This window comes from Podarcis bocagei (genome assembly GCF_964188305.1).
Source record: "Podarcis bocagei genome assembly, chromosome: 5".
Lineage (NCBI taxonomy): Eukaryota > Metazoa > Chordata > Lepidosauria > Squamata > Lacertidae > Podarcis > Podarcis bocagei.
In genome coordinates this window covers 13,932,728-13,950,227 of record NC_138129.1, presented here as the reverse complement: position 1 = coordinate 13,950,227, position 17,500 = coordinate 13,932,728, and the positions used below count along the sequence as shown (strand labels likewise).

Below are 17,500 nucleotides of genomic sequence, written 5' to 3'. Positions count from 1 at the left end.
ACAATATGCAGCTACTTTTCTCAGACCATGTAAAATAGACAGCAAGAAATTAAAGACTTTCCATTGTCTATATAGCAAACTACAGATCTGCTGCTTATATTTTTTTTCAGAAAGCAAAATTTACAAACCAGATTTATGTGTGTTAGTAAGAGGTTCCGCATGCCATAGTTCTTCGTCACTTTTGCTAGGTGTGGATAATTGAGATGGAGATACAGAACCCTAAAAATAGTTGCATAATGTTAACCAAATGTTAAACCAATTTGTAAGATTACCTTAGATTAAGCTAACATGTGAATATTTAACAGACAACATAAATGAAAAATTGCCAAAAATACAGTTGCTCCAATACTTTAAAATTAATTTTCAACAGTTACACTAATGTGCTTTAGAAACATATGGCATAATCCAGCTACAGTTAAGCACTTTTAAATTCTATAATATGCTTAAATATCTCTCATTGAAATAATTGGAACTAAAAAATGTTGGCTGGATTGTGTCCTGTGAGGCCCTACTCAGATCCCCTTGTATTCAATAGGGCTCACTCCCTAGCAATTGTGTTTTGAATTTCAGTCCAAATGTAGCTTTAAAAAGTATGGTATGTAGAAATAAATGTTTGCTGGGCTTATAAATTTCAAAGGCAAATAGCAAACAGTTTCTGCCTTTCATAAAAACAGGGGAAAATGTAGTATAGTATTTAGAATTTGCATTGGCCAATTCTTTTTGACTGTTTCCACAACAAAATGTTCAATCTGAAACAATGAAGAAATGTATTTTCAAAAAACAATAACTACAAGAATAAAAGAACAGTAACTACAAGAACAATAACTATAACAATAACAGCAAAAGAGAACTATTTTGCCACCAAACGCAACAATTGCATTGGATATCATGTACCTCTTTCCCATTTTTCACAAGGTTTTCAGAAAGATCTTTCAGTTCTATATCAGATGATCTGTTTAGAGAGTAATTTTGCATGCTAATTGCTTCAAGAGTGCCATATTTGTCTGCTACATCTGCTTTTTGGACACTGGTGCCTTTTCTTTTTGTAGTGGAGGGACTAAGGTTCAGCTACAAAGAAAAATGGTTTTTGGTAAATGACTCTAAGGAAAAATACACATGCAGATTTTTCCAATGTGTAAGATCACTGAAGGTTGCAACCTTCAGAAAACTGTTAACCGAGAAGCTTGGTTCAGTCAGAATTTTGTACATGCTTTGGAACTATATTTTGAATGGCTCTGAGCAATGAGTGCAGTACTATTTGAAGTAACGTAGAAGGCAACATTGGTTTAAGCGGACTTTATCTCATAGTGTCAGCTGTGACTAGAAAGGATAGTACAGAACCTTTGTTGTATCTTATGCAAGCATACATATATTCAGCCCTGGGGCCTTCCTCCAGTAAGTATATTCCACCAATAACTAGATTACATCTAAATTTGGATGTTTGACTTCCGGTCGTTGCCAGCGCTTAATGGCGGTCCTGCCTCCGAGCTCCGTAGAAGGACTGCTTCGCAAGTTCGGGTCTTACCCGCTACGGCGAGCGGGGGACCCCTAAAATCTCAGGCGCTGAAGCCTGAGAACAAGGAGACTCGGTGGGCACCTTTGCGCCCCCCCGGTACCGTGAAAGAGCCTTTTTAAAGGCTACGGATCGACATCGGGAGTGAGCGCGGTGCTGAGAGTCGCTACCCAGCCTGCGAAGTGAAGCCGCGTCGCCATAAGCGGAGAGCGCCGATTTCTTCCTGAAAAGAAATTCTGGACGGAATTCCCGTGAGTAGGATTTGAAAAACAATTGGGACCCTTTTAAATCTTGAAAATTGAGCTGAAAGCGGGGGATTAAATCAAGGAAGTCTGCCTCCCCCCGACTGCATGAAAGTGAAAGCAACGGAACTTTAAACTTGCATCCGATGAAATCCGCTTTTTAATTAACTTAACCGGGCACTGAGACTTTGGATCTCCCCTCTAGCTAGCAGGGCAGAGGGGAGGTGAATAAGACTTTAAAAACTGCATGATCTACCTGAAGTAAAATCCTCTGCTGTCTCATTTATCGAAAGCACGAAACGGTCTGCCTTCTCAGAACAATAGGTCACTGAACTGACTTTTGCCTGCAAAGTGATATTGTGATACAAAGTCCACATAGTGACTGGCTACAGTGTATTACAAGGAGAAATAGCATAGACTGGGAAACTGTGGCAATTTATAGCTACAAGCTTATAGCAATATTGACTTTGACTGTGTTAATCTCTTTTTTCTATACCTTTGGACATTCTCCTTTGTTCTTGTATTTCCTTTATTTTATGGCCATTTTGATTTGCTCCCCCTAGAGGGTAAAGTAAAGTTCGACACGGCCTAGGACAGTGGAATTTTCCAACAGGAAACAGCTCCCGTGGGAAGTGACCTTGACATGAGTGGCGCACAAGAAGAGATTGTCACAAGAGCCAAAATTAGGCAACAACAACAACAGCTGCAACAGCAACAGACAAAGAAAAGAGGCTCAATTTCAGCTGCAACTCCAGGACCAGCAGGAACAACAGAACAGGAAAAAGGAGCAGCTGCCTCTATGGAAGCTGTGACAGAAGCTCTGCTTAAGATAAATCAAACTCTGGAGTCTTTGACAAAACAGACTTCAGAAAATACACAAAAATTAACAGAAATATCAGTAAGATTAAACCAGAACACAGAATCTATTAATAAATTGGTGGAGGAAAACGCTACTACACGCCAAATTGCCGAAGATGCGAAAGCTGTTGCTGGAGAGACGCAAGAGAAATTAGAGCCGATTGCTAAGAAGGTCTATGAGCATGATGCAACTTTGGCCTTGTGGGAGTTACAGAGAAAAGAGAGAAATTTGAAATTAAGATCGATCCCGGAGAACGAGAGGGACAACCTTGCGGAATACCTGACACGGGAGTTTGTGGGCTGCTGGGATCTGGAGGAAGACGAATTTAAAATTACAACAGCTTTTAGACTGGGTAAAAAACAGGACAGAAAGACCCCGAGAGACTGCCTGATTACATTTAGATCCAAGGAGGAAAGAGACAAAATATTAGGACTACATTTTGAAAAGGCCCTGCAAATTGGCAACTCAACTGTACAGATTTTCAAAGATATCCCAAAATATATCTTGGACTTAAGAAACTTCTACAAGGACCTGGCTCTTCTGTTAAAGAAAAATTCCATCCGCTTTAGGTGGGAATTTCCACAAGGACTGTCATTTGACTACAAGGCAAAAAAGGTGAAAATAAAGACAATTCAAGATAAAGACAAATTTTTGGCAAGAAATCAGGAGGACTTACAGAAGGGGACTGTGGATGTACTGGCAGAACAGAGGAGAGCACTAGATATCCTGAATCTCTCGATTGGACAAAAACCACCACCATCAGAAGAAGAGCAACAACTTGGAGCTGTTGGAGGAGCCTTAAGAAAATAACAAGATGGCTTTGCAATTCCTTAGTTGGAATTGTAATGGACTGAATGGGCCTTTGAAGAGAAGACAAGTATTTCATATTTTGAACAGAGAACAATTGGACTTGATATGCCTACAAGAAACGCACATAACTAGAGCCCACAGGAGACTACTTACAAATAAAAGGCTAGGACAAGAATTTGTTTCATCAGACAAAGTTAAGAAAAGAGGAGTTGTAATATATGTGAAAGAAAAATGGGCTCCAAAAATGATATTTAAAGATGAACAAGGGAGATACTTGGCAGTGGAGATACAAGTACAAGGAGAAAAACTTTTAGTTGTTGGAATTTATGCACCAAATGAAGGCAAATCTGACTTCTTTAAGAGACTTCATGAAACCCTGACGGACTACCTGGATTACAATATGATAATTATGGGAGACATGAATGGTGTGGTCTCCACTAATATGGATAAGGCACAAAGACTAACAATCAGTAAGGAAGGGAGACTTCCTAAGACTTTCTTTGAAATGACTGAAAACATGGACTTGATAGATATATGGAGAACAAGGAACCCTCTGGAGAGAGAGGGAACCTTTTTCTCCCAAGCAATGTTGACCTGGACCAGAATTGATCAAATTTGGATTACTAGTGGCATGGCCCCAAAGATTAAGAAGGTAGAAATCTGCCCAAAAACTTGCTCCGACCATAACGCCGTGAAGATGGAAATGAAACTAACAACAACTGGTCAATTTAGATGGAGAATGAATGACGCCCTCTTTCGAGACAAGGAAATCCTTATGAAGGCCCAAAAAACCTTAAAAGACTATTTTGAAATAAATTTGAGGGCTGACGTTGAGAAAAGAGTGATCTGGGACGCAAGTAAAGCGGTGATGCGAGGTTTTTTGATTCAACAAAACTCAATAATGAGGAAAAAACAAAATGAGAAAAAAGAAAAGATCTTGGAAAAGATAAAAGAAGCAGAGAAAAAACTAAGAGTAAAACCAAAGTCCCAGGAGATTTTAAGAGAGATCAAGTTATATCAATCACAATATATGGAATTGATGAACCTGGAGATTGAATGGAAGATAAAGCAGATGAAGCAAAAGACATTTGAATCAGCAAATAAATGTGGTAAACTTCTGGCTTGGCAACTGAAGAAAAGGCAGAAACTAAATACAGTCACAAGTTTAGAAGTGGATGGAAAGAATATATCTAAACCTAATGAAATTAGAAATTGCTTCCTGAGTTATTTTAAAAAGCTTTATACTCAAGGCCCGCAAAATGAAGAAGATATAGATAAATTCCTTGATAAATATGGATTACAAAAAATCTCTCATCAAAACAAGATGGATTTGAACCAGAGAATAACAGAACAAGAGATAGAGGCTGCCATTCAGAATATGCAACTGGGCAAATCCCCAGGACCAGATGGATTGACTTCAAGATACTACAAATCTTTGAAGGAATGGCTGATTCAACCACTGAAAGAAGTCTGCAATGAGATCCTTGAGGGAAAAAAGACACCTGAATCGTGGAAAGAAGCATATATTTCACTCATACCAAAGACAGAGACTGAAAAGACTCAACTGAAGAACTACCGCCCAATATCACTACTTAATGTGGATTACAAAATCTTTGCAGACATTTTGGCAAAAAGATTTAAAAGAGTGTTGATGGAGAAGATTCATGGGGACCAAGCAGGCTTTCTCCCTAAAAGACACCTAGCAGACAATGTAAGGAATGTGATAGATATTTTGGAAAAGCTAGAGGTGAATATAAACACTAAAGCAGTATTGATCTTTGTGGACGCGGAGAAAGCCTTTGACAATATTTCTTGGAGCTTCATGATAAAGAATCTTCATGGGATGGGGGTAGGTCAAGGTTTTGAGAATGGTATAGCCGCAATATACTCTGAACAAAAAGCTAAATTGATTGTAAATAATGTAGTGACGGAGGAACTTAAGATAGAAAAAGGAACACGACAGGGGTGTCCAATTTCCCCATTACTTTTTATCTCAGTTCTGGAGGTGTTGCTGAATATGATAAGGGAAGACCAGCAGGTTAAGGGAGTGCAGGTCGGAGCTAAACATTACAAGCTAAGAGCGTTTGCAGATGACCTAGTATTGACTTTGCAAGAGCCAAACACTAGTTCGAAAAAGGTTTTAGAAATAATACAACAGTTTGGCCAGGTAGCTGGATTTAAGCTGAATAAACAAAAAACCAAAGTCTTAGGAAAAAATTTAACAGAGGCAGAAAAGGAGAAGTTTCAAGAGGAGACAGGGTTGACACTGGTTAAGAAGGTGAAATATCTAGGGGTCTATTTGACATCTAAAAATGTGAATTTGTATAAAGACAACTACGAAAAATGTTGGTCGGAAATTAAAAAAAGATCTAGAAATATGGTCAAACTTGAAATTGTCAATGTTAGGCCGAATTGCTGTGATCAAAATGAATGTATTGCCTAGAATGTTATTTTTGTTCCAGACCCTGCAGATCCTGGATAAGATGGAATGTTTTAAGAGGTGGCAGAAAGATATCTCGAAATTTGTCTGGCAGGGCAAAAAGCCCAGAATTAAATTTAAAATATTGACAGATGCTAAAGAAAGAGGGGGTTTTGCCCTGCCGGACTTGAAATTGTACTATGAGGCAGCAGCATTTTGCTGGCTGAAAGAATGGATGCTCCTCGAAAATACAGACATCTTAGATCTGGAAGGTTTTAACAATGCTTTTGGTTGGCATGCATATCTATGGTATGACAAAGTTAATAGTGTCTTTAAGAATCACATTGTTAGAAAAGCACTGTTTAATGTTTGGAGAAGATATAAAGATCTGTTGGAAAACAAAACCCCTAGATGGGTCTCACCAGTGGAGGCCAAGGCAGTGAAGAAACTCAATATGGAGGTCGGATGGCCGAAGTATTGGGAAATTTTGGAACAGGATGGAGATAAGTTGAAATTGCAAAGTTATGAGAAACTGAAGCATAAGGTACAAAATTGGTTTCAATATCATCAAATAGTGGAATTTTTCAAACAGGACAGGAAAATTGGCTTCCAGATGGAAAAATCAAAACTAGAAACTGAATTGTTAGAACCTAGTACTAAGAATTTATCTAGAATGTATAACTTGTTGCTGAAATGGAATACACAGGAGGAAACAGTCAAATCAGCCATGATTAAGTGGGCACAGGATGTTGGTCATAACATTATGTCAGATGACTGGGAATGGTTATGGAACACCGGTATCAAATTTACGGCATGTAATGCCTTAAAGGAAAACATTATGAAAATGGTATACAGGTGGTACATGACCCCAGTCAAGCTGGCAAAAATTTACCATCTGCCCGATAACAAATGTTGGAAATGCAAAGAGACTGAAGGTACCTTCTACCACCTTTGGTGGACATGCCCGAAGATAAAGGCTTTCTGGGAAATGATCTATAATGAAATGAAAAAGGTACTTAAATGTACCTTTCCTAAAAAACCAGAGGCCTTTCTCTTGGGCATTGTCGGCCAATTGGTGTCAAAGAAGGATAGAGCTTTTTTCATGTACGCTACAACAGCAGCAAGAATACTCATCGCAAAGTATTGGAAGACACAAGATCTACCCACTCTGGAAGAATGGCAGATGAAAGTGATGGACTATATGACATTGGCCGAGATGACAGGCAGAATCCGTGACCAAGGAAAAGAGACAGCGGAAGAAGAATGGAGAAAATTCAAAAGTTACCTTAAGGACTATTATAAACTCAATGAATGTTAGAGTGTTTTGGTTCTTAGGAACAAAGGGATACAGTGACATAAGGTTAGAATATAGAGATGACTAAGATGACTGAGGTTGGAAAGTAACAACTGGGAGTTGCTTTAAAATTATGGACATTGGGATGCAGAAAGGGGGGGTATGGGGAAGTCCCAGAAAAGAGGTTTATGAAAATATGTTACAAAATTATACGTGTATGTTTGTTTCTTAAGTGTTTGTTTGTTTTTTAAAATTTGTAAAACCAATAAAAATCTTATAAAAAAAAAAAAAAGATTACATCTAAATTTGTATTTCCTGGGAAAGTGCCACCTCCCTTCATCATGAGAGACACCTCAATAACCTCATGCTGTTTTTTGATTGTCCAGAGACCTCTTGAGACCTTCCTGTCACTCTGCAGTGGGAAAGTTGTATCAATATGTCTGGTAATGACTCAGTACTTGGAAATAATTAACACTCAATATCGCTTCTGTCTAGAACTGTCTTTAAGCCTGACAGGAAGCTTCTTTGCTGTAAATGCATATCTTGCTGATGCCCAAACTGTTCAGCCTTTTGCCCAGAATACTGCTCTACTCTGCTCTGTTTCAAACCTGCTCCAATGGATGCTGGTAGGAGACTCCTTCAACCTTGGCTAGATTTCTTATCCTTGCCTTCCTGCTCCTCAACCAAATGTGCTATTTTATTTGGAATTAGTCAGGCCCCTTGTGGGAAGCTCAAGCCAATTATTCCAAAAGGAAAGCTTTTTCTAATTCTGGAACTGTATCAGGCGGGTTCTTATCAGTCTTCCCATCCTAACTTAAGCAGATTAGGAGCCTTCTAAGAGAGCACAGGAACTTTACTTTGCAAGCTTAATGTAACTGTAAATACCCCAAGACAAATCAAATGATTTGATGCCAGGAACCCTGGACTCAGTTGTGACCATGTCACTGCAGGTCAAGGCGAAATTCAAGAAACGATGTCTCCTTAACTCTTCCTTCCCTGGGATGTAATTATTAAGGTTACAGGACATGTAATATGGGTTTGGGTAGTCTGTGCAACTTGTAACAACTGTCTTGCTGCTTTACATGTCTGTACTGGTACTTCAAGCAGCAAAGCCATTTTACTTATTACTCGCCACTTATAGCTAAATCTTTGTTTTCTTGATAATTCCCCTAATTAAGAAAGACTGTGTTGGCATTTCTAAATTGATAGTAGCATAGTGAAAGAACCACTGTGGTGTGAGACTGTCTCCAGATAAAAATAACTCAAAGTTGTGCCTCCATTAACATGTGGTAGATGAGGGTCCACATGTATGTGTGAACAGACTTATGCGCAAATTCAGTAGTAGGCAGGGGGTAAGCCCACTGAACTCAATGGGGCTTACCTGACCAAATATGCTTACGACTGTGCTGCAAGTATATATGGAAAATCAGATTAATCAAATAAAAACATGAAAACACCATAGAAAAAAAATCACTCCCTTCCTTATATACATATACACAATATACATATATCGTGACCACACAATATACATATATTGTGACCACTAGAAGGAGAAATGAGATTAGAGGCTTTTCTATACTGTATGTTACATCATTTATATTTTAGCAAAGGCAAAGTAAAGACAGCTGTAGTAACCTGCTTTGTCTAATTACTAGGGTATTTTTTGCTGTGAATAGGAAAATAAGAAGGTTGTAATCCTACACACATGACATTGGGAGTTAGCACCACTGAAGTCAATGGGAGTTACTTCCTAGCAAACATGCATAGGTATGGCCTCTACATATCAAACTAATAGTTTTTAATATAATATCTGAATTAAGGTAATTCTTTTTAAAAATACTCCATATTTACCGAAGGAACTGGACTTAAAACAGGTGACAAGTCTTCAGATTCAAACATCTGTGTTTGGTCCTTTTCAGGAAGCTGCATTAACTTATCCATTTTCACTAAAGCAGACACATTTTTGATATTGCTCAAGGATTCTTCCTTTTCAGGTGTGTGAAGCAAGGATGACAAAGATGACCTTCTCCCTGAAATATGATCAGTAGATTCCTCCCTTGTTCCCTTCTGCCAGCCTAAACAAATAATAAAGGCATAATTCAACATATTGGTTTGTTCATACACAGCATCTGACCACTGAACACTTAAGAATGTGCTTGTGCAAGTCTCAGGCTGTGAACTCTCCTCCCCAACCTCAACCCCCGTTCTAAATTTCAACTGCATATTCATTTTACATTCTACTACAAACTCATGAGGGAAGGGAAGCTATGGCATGATGAATATATGAAGCTATCTAACATGCAAAGCAACCACTCCATTCCTCTACTCTAGCCCATTTTATCTTCTAGCAGGCAGCAACTCTCCTGAGGCTCAGACAGGGATCTTTCCCAGTCCTCTTTTGAACTGGGGATTTCTGTGATCTCAAGCATGTAAAACGTGTTCTTTCATTGTACAGAAACACAGCAAGCAATCTTATAACACTGAATACCATTAGTCCATCTGGTTCATATGTTAAACCATATCTTAAAATAAAACACTTTCTAATGCAAACAAGCAGCATGATAGTGTGTGATGTTCAGTAAGTATCTGATTTGCTTCTCTCCCATCCCTGCCCTTGCCATGCTGGGAGGAAACAAACTAGAGCACAGGGTTACTGCTGCATGTGAACCACTCTTGTGATTTGTTTCTTTCCAAACAAGCCGCAAGTGGAATCAATTACTGCTTGTGGCATGTTTAGGTGCAACAAACAATGAGTGATGGCTTGCTCATAATGCTAAGCCATTCCTTCCAGTGGATACTTCCTTCCAGTGCGACAGAAGCAGGGGAAGAGAAAAGTGGACACTGCTGAGCAGTGTGCACCAACACTCTGCTTCTGCATCTAAGGCAGGCCACTGACTGGTAGTGACTGTCTAGGGTTTAAGACAGATGTCTTTTCCAACACTACCTAAAGATGACTAGGACTGAACCCTGATTCTTTTTTAATGCAAAGCATGTGCTCTGTCAATGAGCTACGTTCATTTGCCATGTAACTATCACCCCTCTCCAGTGATAACACATTGCATTCCTTGACACAGAATTCTTTTCTTGCAGTTTTCTAATTGTTTTCTTCCAGAGATTTTACTCACCGGACATTACACTTTTCATCAGAAAAGCACAATGACTTACCTAGACTGTCAGTAACAGAGTAAGTGAATTTGTTATCTCTGTTGCTCTCTTAATTTATCAGATCTAACATCTAAGTCTGGCAATTCAGAGGTAGCAGGAAAGAAACAGTAAAGAAAGTACACTACTATAAAAATCTAGAATTACTTGAGTCTAACAGATACCCAGTAGCTTTTGGAGGGTAGCCTGTGTTGCGTAGGTATCAGTAAAACATCATTTCCCCTTCAGCATAAATTGTAGGTTTTCAGCAGCTCTCAATTACTCTTAGAAAGTCTGCCCCCACCCCCAGCCTACAGAAATTGGTTGTTTTCTCTGAAGTGGTAGGCAGGACTGCATCTAGAAGAGGAACATCAAGCCATGTTCTCCAAATTAAGGCATCTGACAAGAGCTATTAATAGGTGTCTATCCAGTGAATAGTTTCCTGATGGTGCCCCAGCTGCAGAATCACAGTGTTAAGAGATGTATGGCAACAAAAAATCTTGCTGGGTTTCACTGTTACAGTTTAATTTTAGTTATCCCAAAACTGTTAAATATTGCGTGTTATAAACCACTGTTAGTTTTTTTTTGTATTTTATGATTATATAATTTTATAATGTTTTAATGCTTTTTTGTACCAGTATGAATGTATTTAAGTTTCAGTATTACACACAATAACAAATATATAAGTAAAAATATAAAACTTACCTCTCAGTGTCTCAAAAGAAGGTAGGCTCTCAGATGAAGACAGTGGTGATAACTCCATTTGTTGTTTCGGCACATTATCTTTTGATTTAGTGGACTTTTTTACTTGCTGTACCTGTTTTATTTTGGTCACCTCACTGGAAGCAACACACTGTTGTACCTTTGGTTGATCGACAGTTTTGTTTTTCATACTTTTGTGTTCCGGCTGAAAATACAAAAACAAACAAACAAACAAAAACTGACACATTTCACTAGATACTAAGCACACTGGAGATTTTATGCTGGAAACAAAATTAATAATTAAAATATTAATTCAAAAATATTGGGCCAGATTCATTTAATGAGCCTCATCAGTGGAAGCCCTGCAAAAAGACTTCCACTTGTACAATGGGCTTTTCCATCCTTCCCCCCAAAAACTGATTTGGCAGGGGTGTGTGTCAAAAGAAACCTCAAGAACAGCACACAGGGCAAGAAGAAGGGGGGAATCATTCTATCTGGCAAACTGAAAGGCACTGATGGAAAACACATCACGGAGTGACAAGGAATTCCACTCAGTGTTTTACCATTAGACAAAGTAGGAATCTAAGAGTGTAACTGTATTTCTATCATGCTATGTTTGCCCTAGTATTTTTCCGGTAGCATTTCAATTTCTCCTTCTTTAACCTGGTACTGTACTAATATTCACACATTTCTCTGCCTTTTATGTTTCCCTTCTCCTGGAACTACAATCTATCATGGGTATTTATTTGGTGCTTAAAACGACGATAAATTTGTACAATTACAAATTCAGAGTGCTAGGGAGAAATGGGATCCTTACCCTCTGCTAAAAAAAAAAATGTTTTCTATTTTTACATTATTACAGCTTAATTGTTTAAGATCAGTTAAGGGCATTTCAACATATTTACAATTATTTTTATTTTACTAGGGAGTCTTTAAAATGCAAACTCTAACAGAATCTAAAATAATTAATAATGCTGCACAATAAATTACAACTTACACGTTCTTTTAAAAGGCCTTTCTTAGTTAAGTGTACTGATTCCTCTTCACTTTCAGTTGATGAATCTGAGAGTTCTTTATAGCGTTTTTTAGCTAGTGCTGCTTTTCTGGGTTGTCTTGATCTGGTTGGTGCTGCTTTCCCCACAGTATCATTATCACATTGATTGGTAGAAACTGGTACCTTTATTTATTCCAACAATGTACAAACATGTTAGTGATGATTTATTAATTATCTGGCCAATGAGCACATTCAGAATTTTGAGGAAGTGACATGGGGGCCAACCACAAAATGTGAGGTCTGTGGAGGGCATGGAGTAACACAAAATGGCTCCCATATCTAAAACAGTCTTTGGCATGTCGCTAGTAGCAGGAAAGTATAACAGAAGTAACGGGGAAAGGGCAGGAAAGGCTAAGGTGAACACAAGCAAAGAAAACTAAATCCTTGCTTCTACCCCTTTTTAATGAGGAGAAAACAGGCAAATCAATGCATGGAGTTCATTGAACAGGAAAGACTGGTAAATCTTGAGTAAAGATAACAGGCCAGAATAGGAGTTCAAAGAAATTATAGGTCTGCTTCAAGCAAGGCAGAAAAATGAAATGAAAAATGGCCAAACAGCTCCTCCTTATATTGCACAGCAAACTGAATCGACTTTGCTTATGCGATCAGATTATTTATATGTCTTATCATATGGATACTCAGTATTAATGCTTCTAAGATATACAGTTTGAAAGTTTTATCATACCTTATCATTTATGATTTTCTTCTGTTGAGGTATTTCCCCCATGCTTGGTGATACAGAATATATATCTAAAACAAATCAAAACAAAACAAAACCTTACAACATCAAGTGCAAAAGAACTTTATTTAGGCCAATTATTCACTACTCAGAACAAATTTTAAAATCTATGATTCATATGTCATTAAACATGCCCTAGATCCCCTCAATGTAGGTACATACAGTGGTACCCCGCAAGACGAATGCCTCGCAAGACGGAAAACCCGCAAGACGAAAGGGTTTTCTGTTTTGGAGGCGCTTCGCAAGACGAATTTCCCTATGGGCTTGCTTCGCAAGACGAAGGCCCATAGGGAAATCTCCGGGGACCTGTTTTAAATTGCTGGCGGTCGGGAGCAAAGACTTTCGCCCACAGCCGGCCTTCAGAAGAGGTCCTGGACCTCTTCTGAAGGCCGGCGGGGGGCAAAAGTCTTTGCTCCCCCCCCCCCGCCTGCCTTCCCGGGACAGCGGAGACTTCTCCGCTGCCCCGGGCGATCTTAAAATGCTGGCGGGCGGGAGCGAAGCATTCGCTGCCGACCCCCAGCATTTTTAAATCTTTGGGCGAGTGTCTGCAAGCCTCGCGCGCCCGGCAGGCGGTCCCGCCGGGTGCGCGAGGCTTGGGGCGGCAGCCTGTCACCCGAAGCACGGGGAGCCCTTCGGAGAGCTCCCCTTGCTTTGGGCGAGTGTCTGCAAGCCTCGCGCGCCCGGCAGGAGGTCCCGCCGGGTGCGCGAGGCTTGGGGCGGCAGCCTGTCACCCGAAGCACGGGGAGCCCTTCGGAGAGCTCCCCTTGCTTTGGGCGAGTGTCTGCAAGCCTCGCGCGCCCGGCAGGAGGTCCCGCCGGGTGCGCGAGGCTTGGGGCGGCAGCCTGTCACCCGAAGCACGGGGAGCCCTTCGGAGAGCTCCCCTTGCTTTGGGCGAGTGTCTGCAAGCCTCGTGCGCCCGGCAGTAGGTCCCGCCGGGTGCGCGAGGCTTGGGGCGGCAGCCTATCGCCCGAAGCACGGGGAGCCCTTCGGAGGGCTCCCCTTGCTTTGGGCGAGTGTCTGCAAGCCTCGCGCGCCCGGCAGGAGGTCCTGCCGGGTGCGCGAGGCTTGGGGCGGCAGCCTGTCGCCCGAAGCACGGGGAGCCCTTCGGAGAGCTCGCCTTGCTTTGGGCGAGAAGTCTCTGCTGCCCCGGGCGATCTTAAAATGCTGGCGGGCGGGAGCGAAGCGTTCGCTCCCGCCCCCCAGCATTTTAAAATCTCCCCGGGACAGCAGAGACTTCGCTCCCACCCGCCAGCATTTTAAAATCGCCCCGGGACAGCAGGGGCTTTTAAAATGCTGGCGGTCGGCAGCAAAGCCCTCCTGTCCCCGGAGCTTGCGGGGCGGGAGGTGGGAAGAAGGGCTTTTTTTCCCACCGCCAGCCTTCAGAACAGCCTTCTGAAGGCTGGCAGTGGGAAGAAAAGCCCTTGTCCCCCCCCCCAGCCTTCAGAAGAGGTCGGGGGACAGACTGTCCCCGGACCTGGTCTGAAGGCGGTTTCCCTAGGAACACATTAATTGATTTTCAATGCATTCCTATGGGAAACTGTGCATCGCAAGACGAAAAACTCGCAAGAAGAAAAAACTTGCGGAACGAATTAATTTCGTCTTGCGAGGCACCACTGTATAGTCATTTAAAATGTGAAATCAGAGTACCATTAATGAACAGAAACTCTAACCTGTCATTCCTGATCTATAAAGTTTGTTCCAGTGGAGTATATTGAAAAGTAAGCGATATACTATTTTCATATTTTACCCAATCAAGAAACAGCAAAATATCACTAGTTTCCCCCACTAAATCTGTCAGGGACAAATATAATATCCAATTCTAGAAATTCATCTGACATGTTTTAAGTATACTACACTGAAAGTCTACAAGACAGCAAAATAAGAAGACATTTACTATCATAGAACGAAGTGAAATCGTTACAGCTATAAACTTTGTAATATATAGATTGCGTACTTGTATCCAGCGTTTTAGACTTTTGTTTTCTGGGTCTGCTATAGTCAACCAGCTGCAGTTTAGGTTTTCTATTTGATTCTCTTAGCCAGCTAATATCTGTCTTGTCATCTCTATATTCTGTATCTGTGTCACTGAAAAGGTGCTTCTTGTTTTTATTAGTTCTGTTCTATAAAATAAGAAAACACTGATAAACCATTTACTGACATTAAATTTGCAGGAGCCTTTCCAGCTAAATTACTTATGACTGAGTCCTTAAACAAGTCAAACACTGAAGACAACCAAAACCAATGAAACTAGTTTGCCATGACTGATTTAAGCCCAGTGGTTGTCAAAATAGCCAATTATGGTCCAGGGTAAAATTATTTCCCAACTGTCAACCAGTAGCTAAACCTGGGTCCATACTGAAAAGGATGTATCAAGAACTCTGGCCAAAAGTTTCAATATAAGGAATAATTCCTACTCAAGAGTTGAAATGAAAAACGTGTATATTCTGCTAAGAATAACAGTTTGAAGCTAGTGGTAAGTTTAAACACAACGTATAAGTACAATAGTTTTAAAGTAATGGTAAGTTTGGATACAACGTTTAAGTACAGAAATAATGTAGTTTCAAATATACAGTGATATAGTACCTGGGTCCATAGCACTCTCATCATAACTTAACACAGCTTAGCTAACACCATATTATAACAGAAAAGGTGGGTAGGGCTGAGAAGGTCGGAAATACAATGGCTCCCCCCTTGGCAAATTCTCATTTCTTTTATGGCAGACCAGAGGGATGAAGTTCCCTCTCAGGTCTGCCCAAGTTAATTCTACCCCTTCTCTCCTAGTAGTTTTTTGATTGGCTAACAGAAGAACAGAGTGGCTGCTTTGCTCCATGCTAGGCAGTCATTTATTGCCACTGCAGCCCCCTCCTCCTCCACTTCCAGCACACAGAAAGGCTCCCCATGCAAGAAATCTGGATTTGTGAGTATATTAATCTATGGATTACATTCATGATTTGCAGATGGCTTTTTGCACCCCTTATATAATATATTTACTGAACAAACTGTTTTAAATATTGGGGACTTTTAATTCTTCTTCTTTTGTATTCCTGGTCTTTAAATACCTTCTTATCTTGCTTCTTTTGGATTATAATTTCCTCTTTATTTCCATGGTTCCTGAAACAAATATAAAGTAAATCATGTAAAAATTATAGGTACTCTACTTGGATTAATTTGTTTTTTGACTACTTGAATGTCTGGAAAATCTTATCAAGATACAACAGGTGCCCACTATCTACACTTCTGGAAACAACTGAATATATTTTTGTTCCAACAAGCTTTCTCAGGTGGATAAATGGGTCTTTGCTACAAGTGTCTGTTTTAGTTTTGTTTCAGATTTATGGGCTTTTAATATTTTTACCTATATTTTTGCTGTTTTATCATACATTGTCTTGAGATGGTTGTGTAAAATACAGTCATACCTCTAGCTGCGTTAGGTTCATGTTGTGGATTTTTGGGTTGTGAATGCGGCAAACCCAGAAGTGTATACTTCCGGATTTCGCCACGCACGCCTGAGAGCATGAGCGCTCTATTGCGTCACATGCAGAAGCGGGGCTCTACTTATGGATTTTTCGGGGTGCGAACGGCACCCTGGAACGGATCGCGTCCATAAGAAGAGGTACCACTGTAGTAATCAAATCAAAATATATGTACTTATACTTTTATAATCATAAGGTGGGTTAAAAGGAATTTGGGTCTAATGATCCAAATATGCTTACTTTTTCTTTGGAACATCAGTACTAGCTTCCAGTTTGGTAAGATGAAATTCTTGGATCTAAAATGTAAATACCAAAAGACATACATCAAACAGAAATAAATCAAATCTCATTGCAACTTTTTTTTCTTGTTCATCTATTTTTGTTGGTTATATCACCCAAGCAATCAAGCATTTTTATTTCCTTTTTGTAATGAAATTTACAAAAACAGACTGTATCCTTCTGCAAAAGACTATAGAGACTTAGTAAAAATTACTGAAACAGCATAGGAAATACTACAATTGTTTTTCCATATCCTCCATTAATCCAGTCTATTTTGTATATAGCTGTAGCAATGCATAGGGTTAGATACTGATAAGCCCCTTCTAAATAAACACCTTTTACATGGTTCCAAATCTCATTATGAACCTCTGAAGCAGCAAATATCCCTATTAAAATGTTAGAGGCATGGAAAATATAATCAGCTCCTTTCAATTTAATATATCCTTATAATATTATGGGTATCTGGGGGAATCATGTTTTCCATACAAATCATGCTGCCCTTTGAATAAAGCATGAGATGAGCTGCTTCGTGAAGCCTGCATTCCACCCATTATAACTGCCCTATACACAGATTTCATTTGCCATTATTGCTTTACTGCTGGAGTTACTCTGCCAGAGGAGAGCCTTGCAACATTCATGTTGTTTTAGGTGGCAATAGGAACACATCGTTTTCTCTGGGCTTCTAGTGACTGTCATTTGGAAGCAGTGAGCAGGTGGATAGACAATGACAGGCTATGGTGTTCGGACTATCAGTTTTAATGCAATCCTTTTATTTCAGTGAGTGATTTTATTTTATTCTGTCTATGTTTATCTTTGTGTGCAAAATCTCTTCTACAGTTACCTATGATGCAGATGGGAATCTGAATGCAGAGCTAGCAGGATGAACTCTTTGATGTATTTGATGCACCTAAATCTGAGTGTCCTGCTTGTTGATTAGTTGTCTGTGACTTGAATTGGATTAATGTATTATCGTTA

At 39.9% G+C, this 17,500-nt stretch overlaps 1 protein-coding gene across 4 annotated transcripts in view; it reads right to left on the bottom strand.

Moving 5' to 3' along the window:
• Positions 1–17,500, bottom strand: part of SYCP2 (synaptonemal complex protein 2) — a 51,890-nt gene that overhangs the window by 8,509 nt on the left and 25,881 nt on the right. For all 4 annotated transcript variants that reach the window (XM_081195970.1, XM_081195973.1, XM_081195971.1 and 1 more), the window contains exons 28-36: positions 16,487–16,542; positions 15,833–15,884; positions 14,728–14,893; positions 12,720–12,784; positions 11,978–12,157; positions 10,984–11,185; positions 8,989–9,212; positions 895–1,068; positions 129–219 (exon numbers count right to left, since the gene is read on the bottom strand). In XM_081195970.1, the coding sequence (XP_081052096.1) occupies positions 129–219; positions 895–1,068; positions 8,989–9,212; positions 10,984–11,185; positions 11,978–12,157; positions 12,720–12,784; positions 14,728–14,893; positions 15,833–15,884; positions 16,487–16,542 (1,210 nt within the window). The remainder of the gene's footprint in view (positions 1–128; positions 220–894; positions 1,069–8,988; positions 9,213–10,983; positions 11,186–11,977; positions 12,158–12,719; positions 12,785–14,727; positions 14,894–15,832; positions 15,885–16,486; positions 16,543–17,500) is intronic.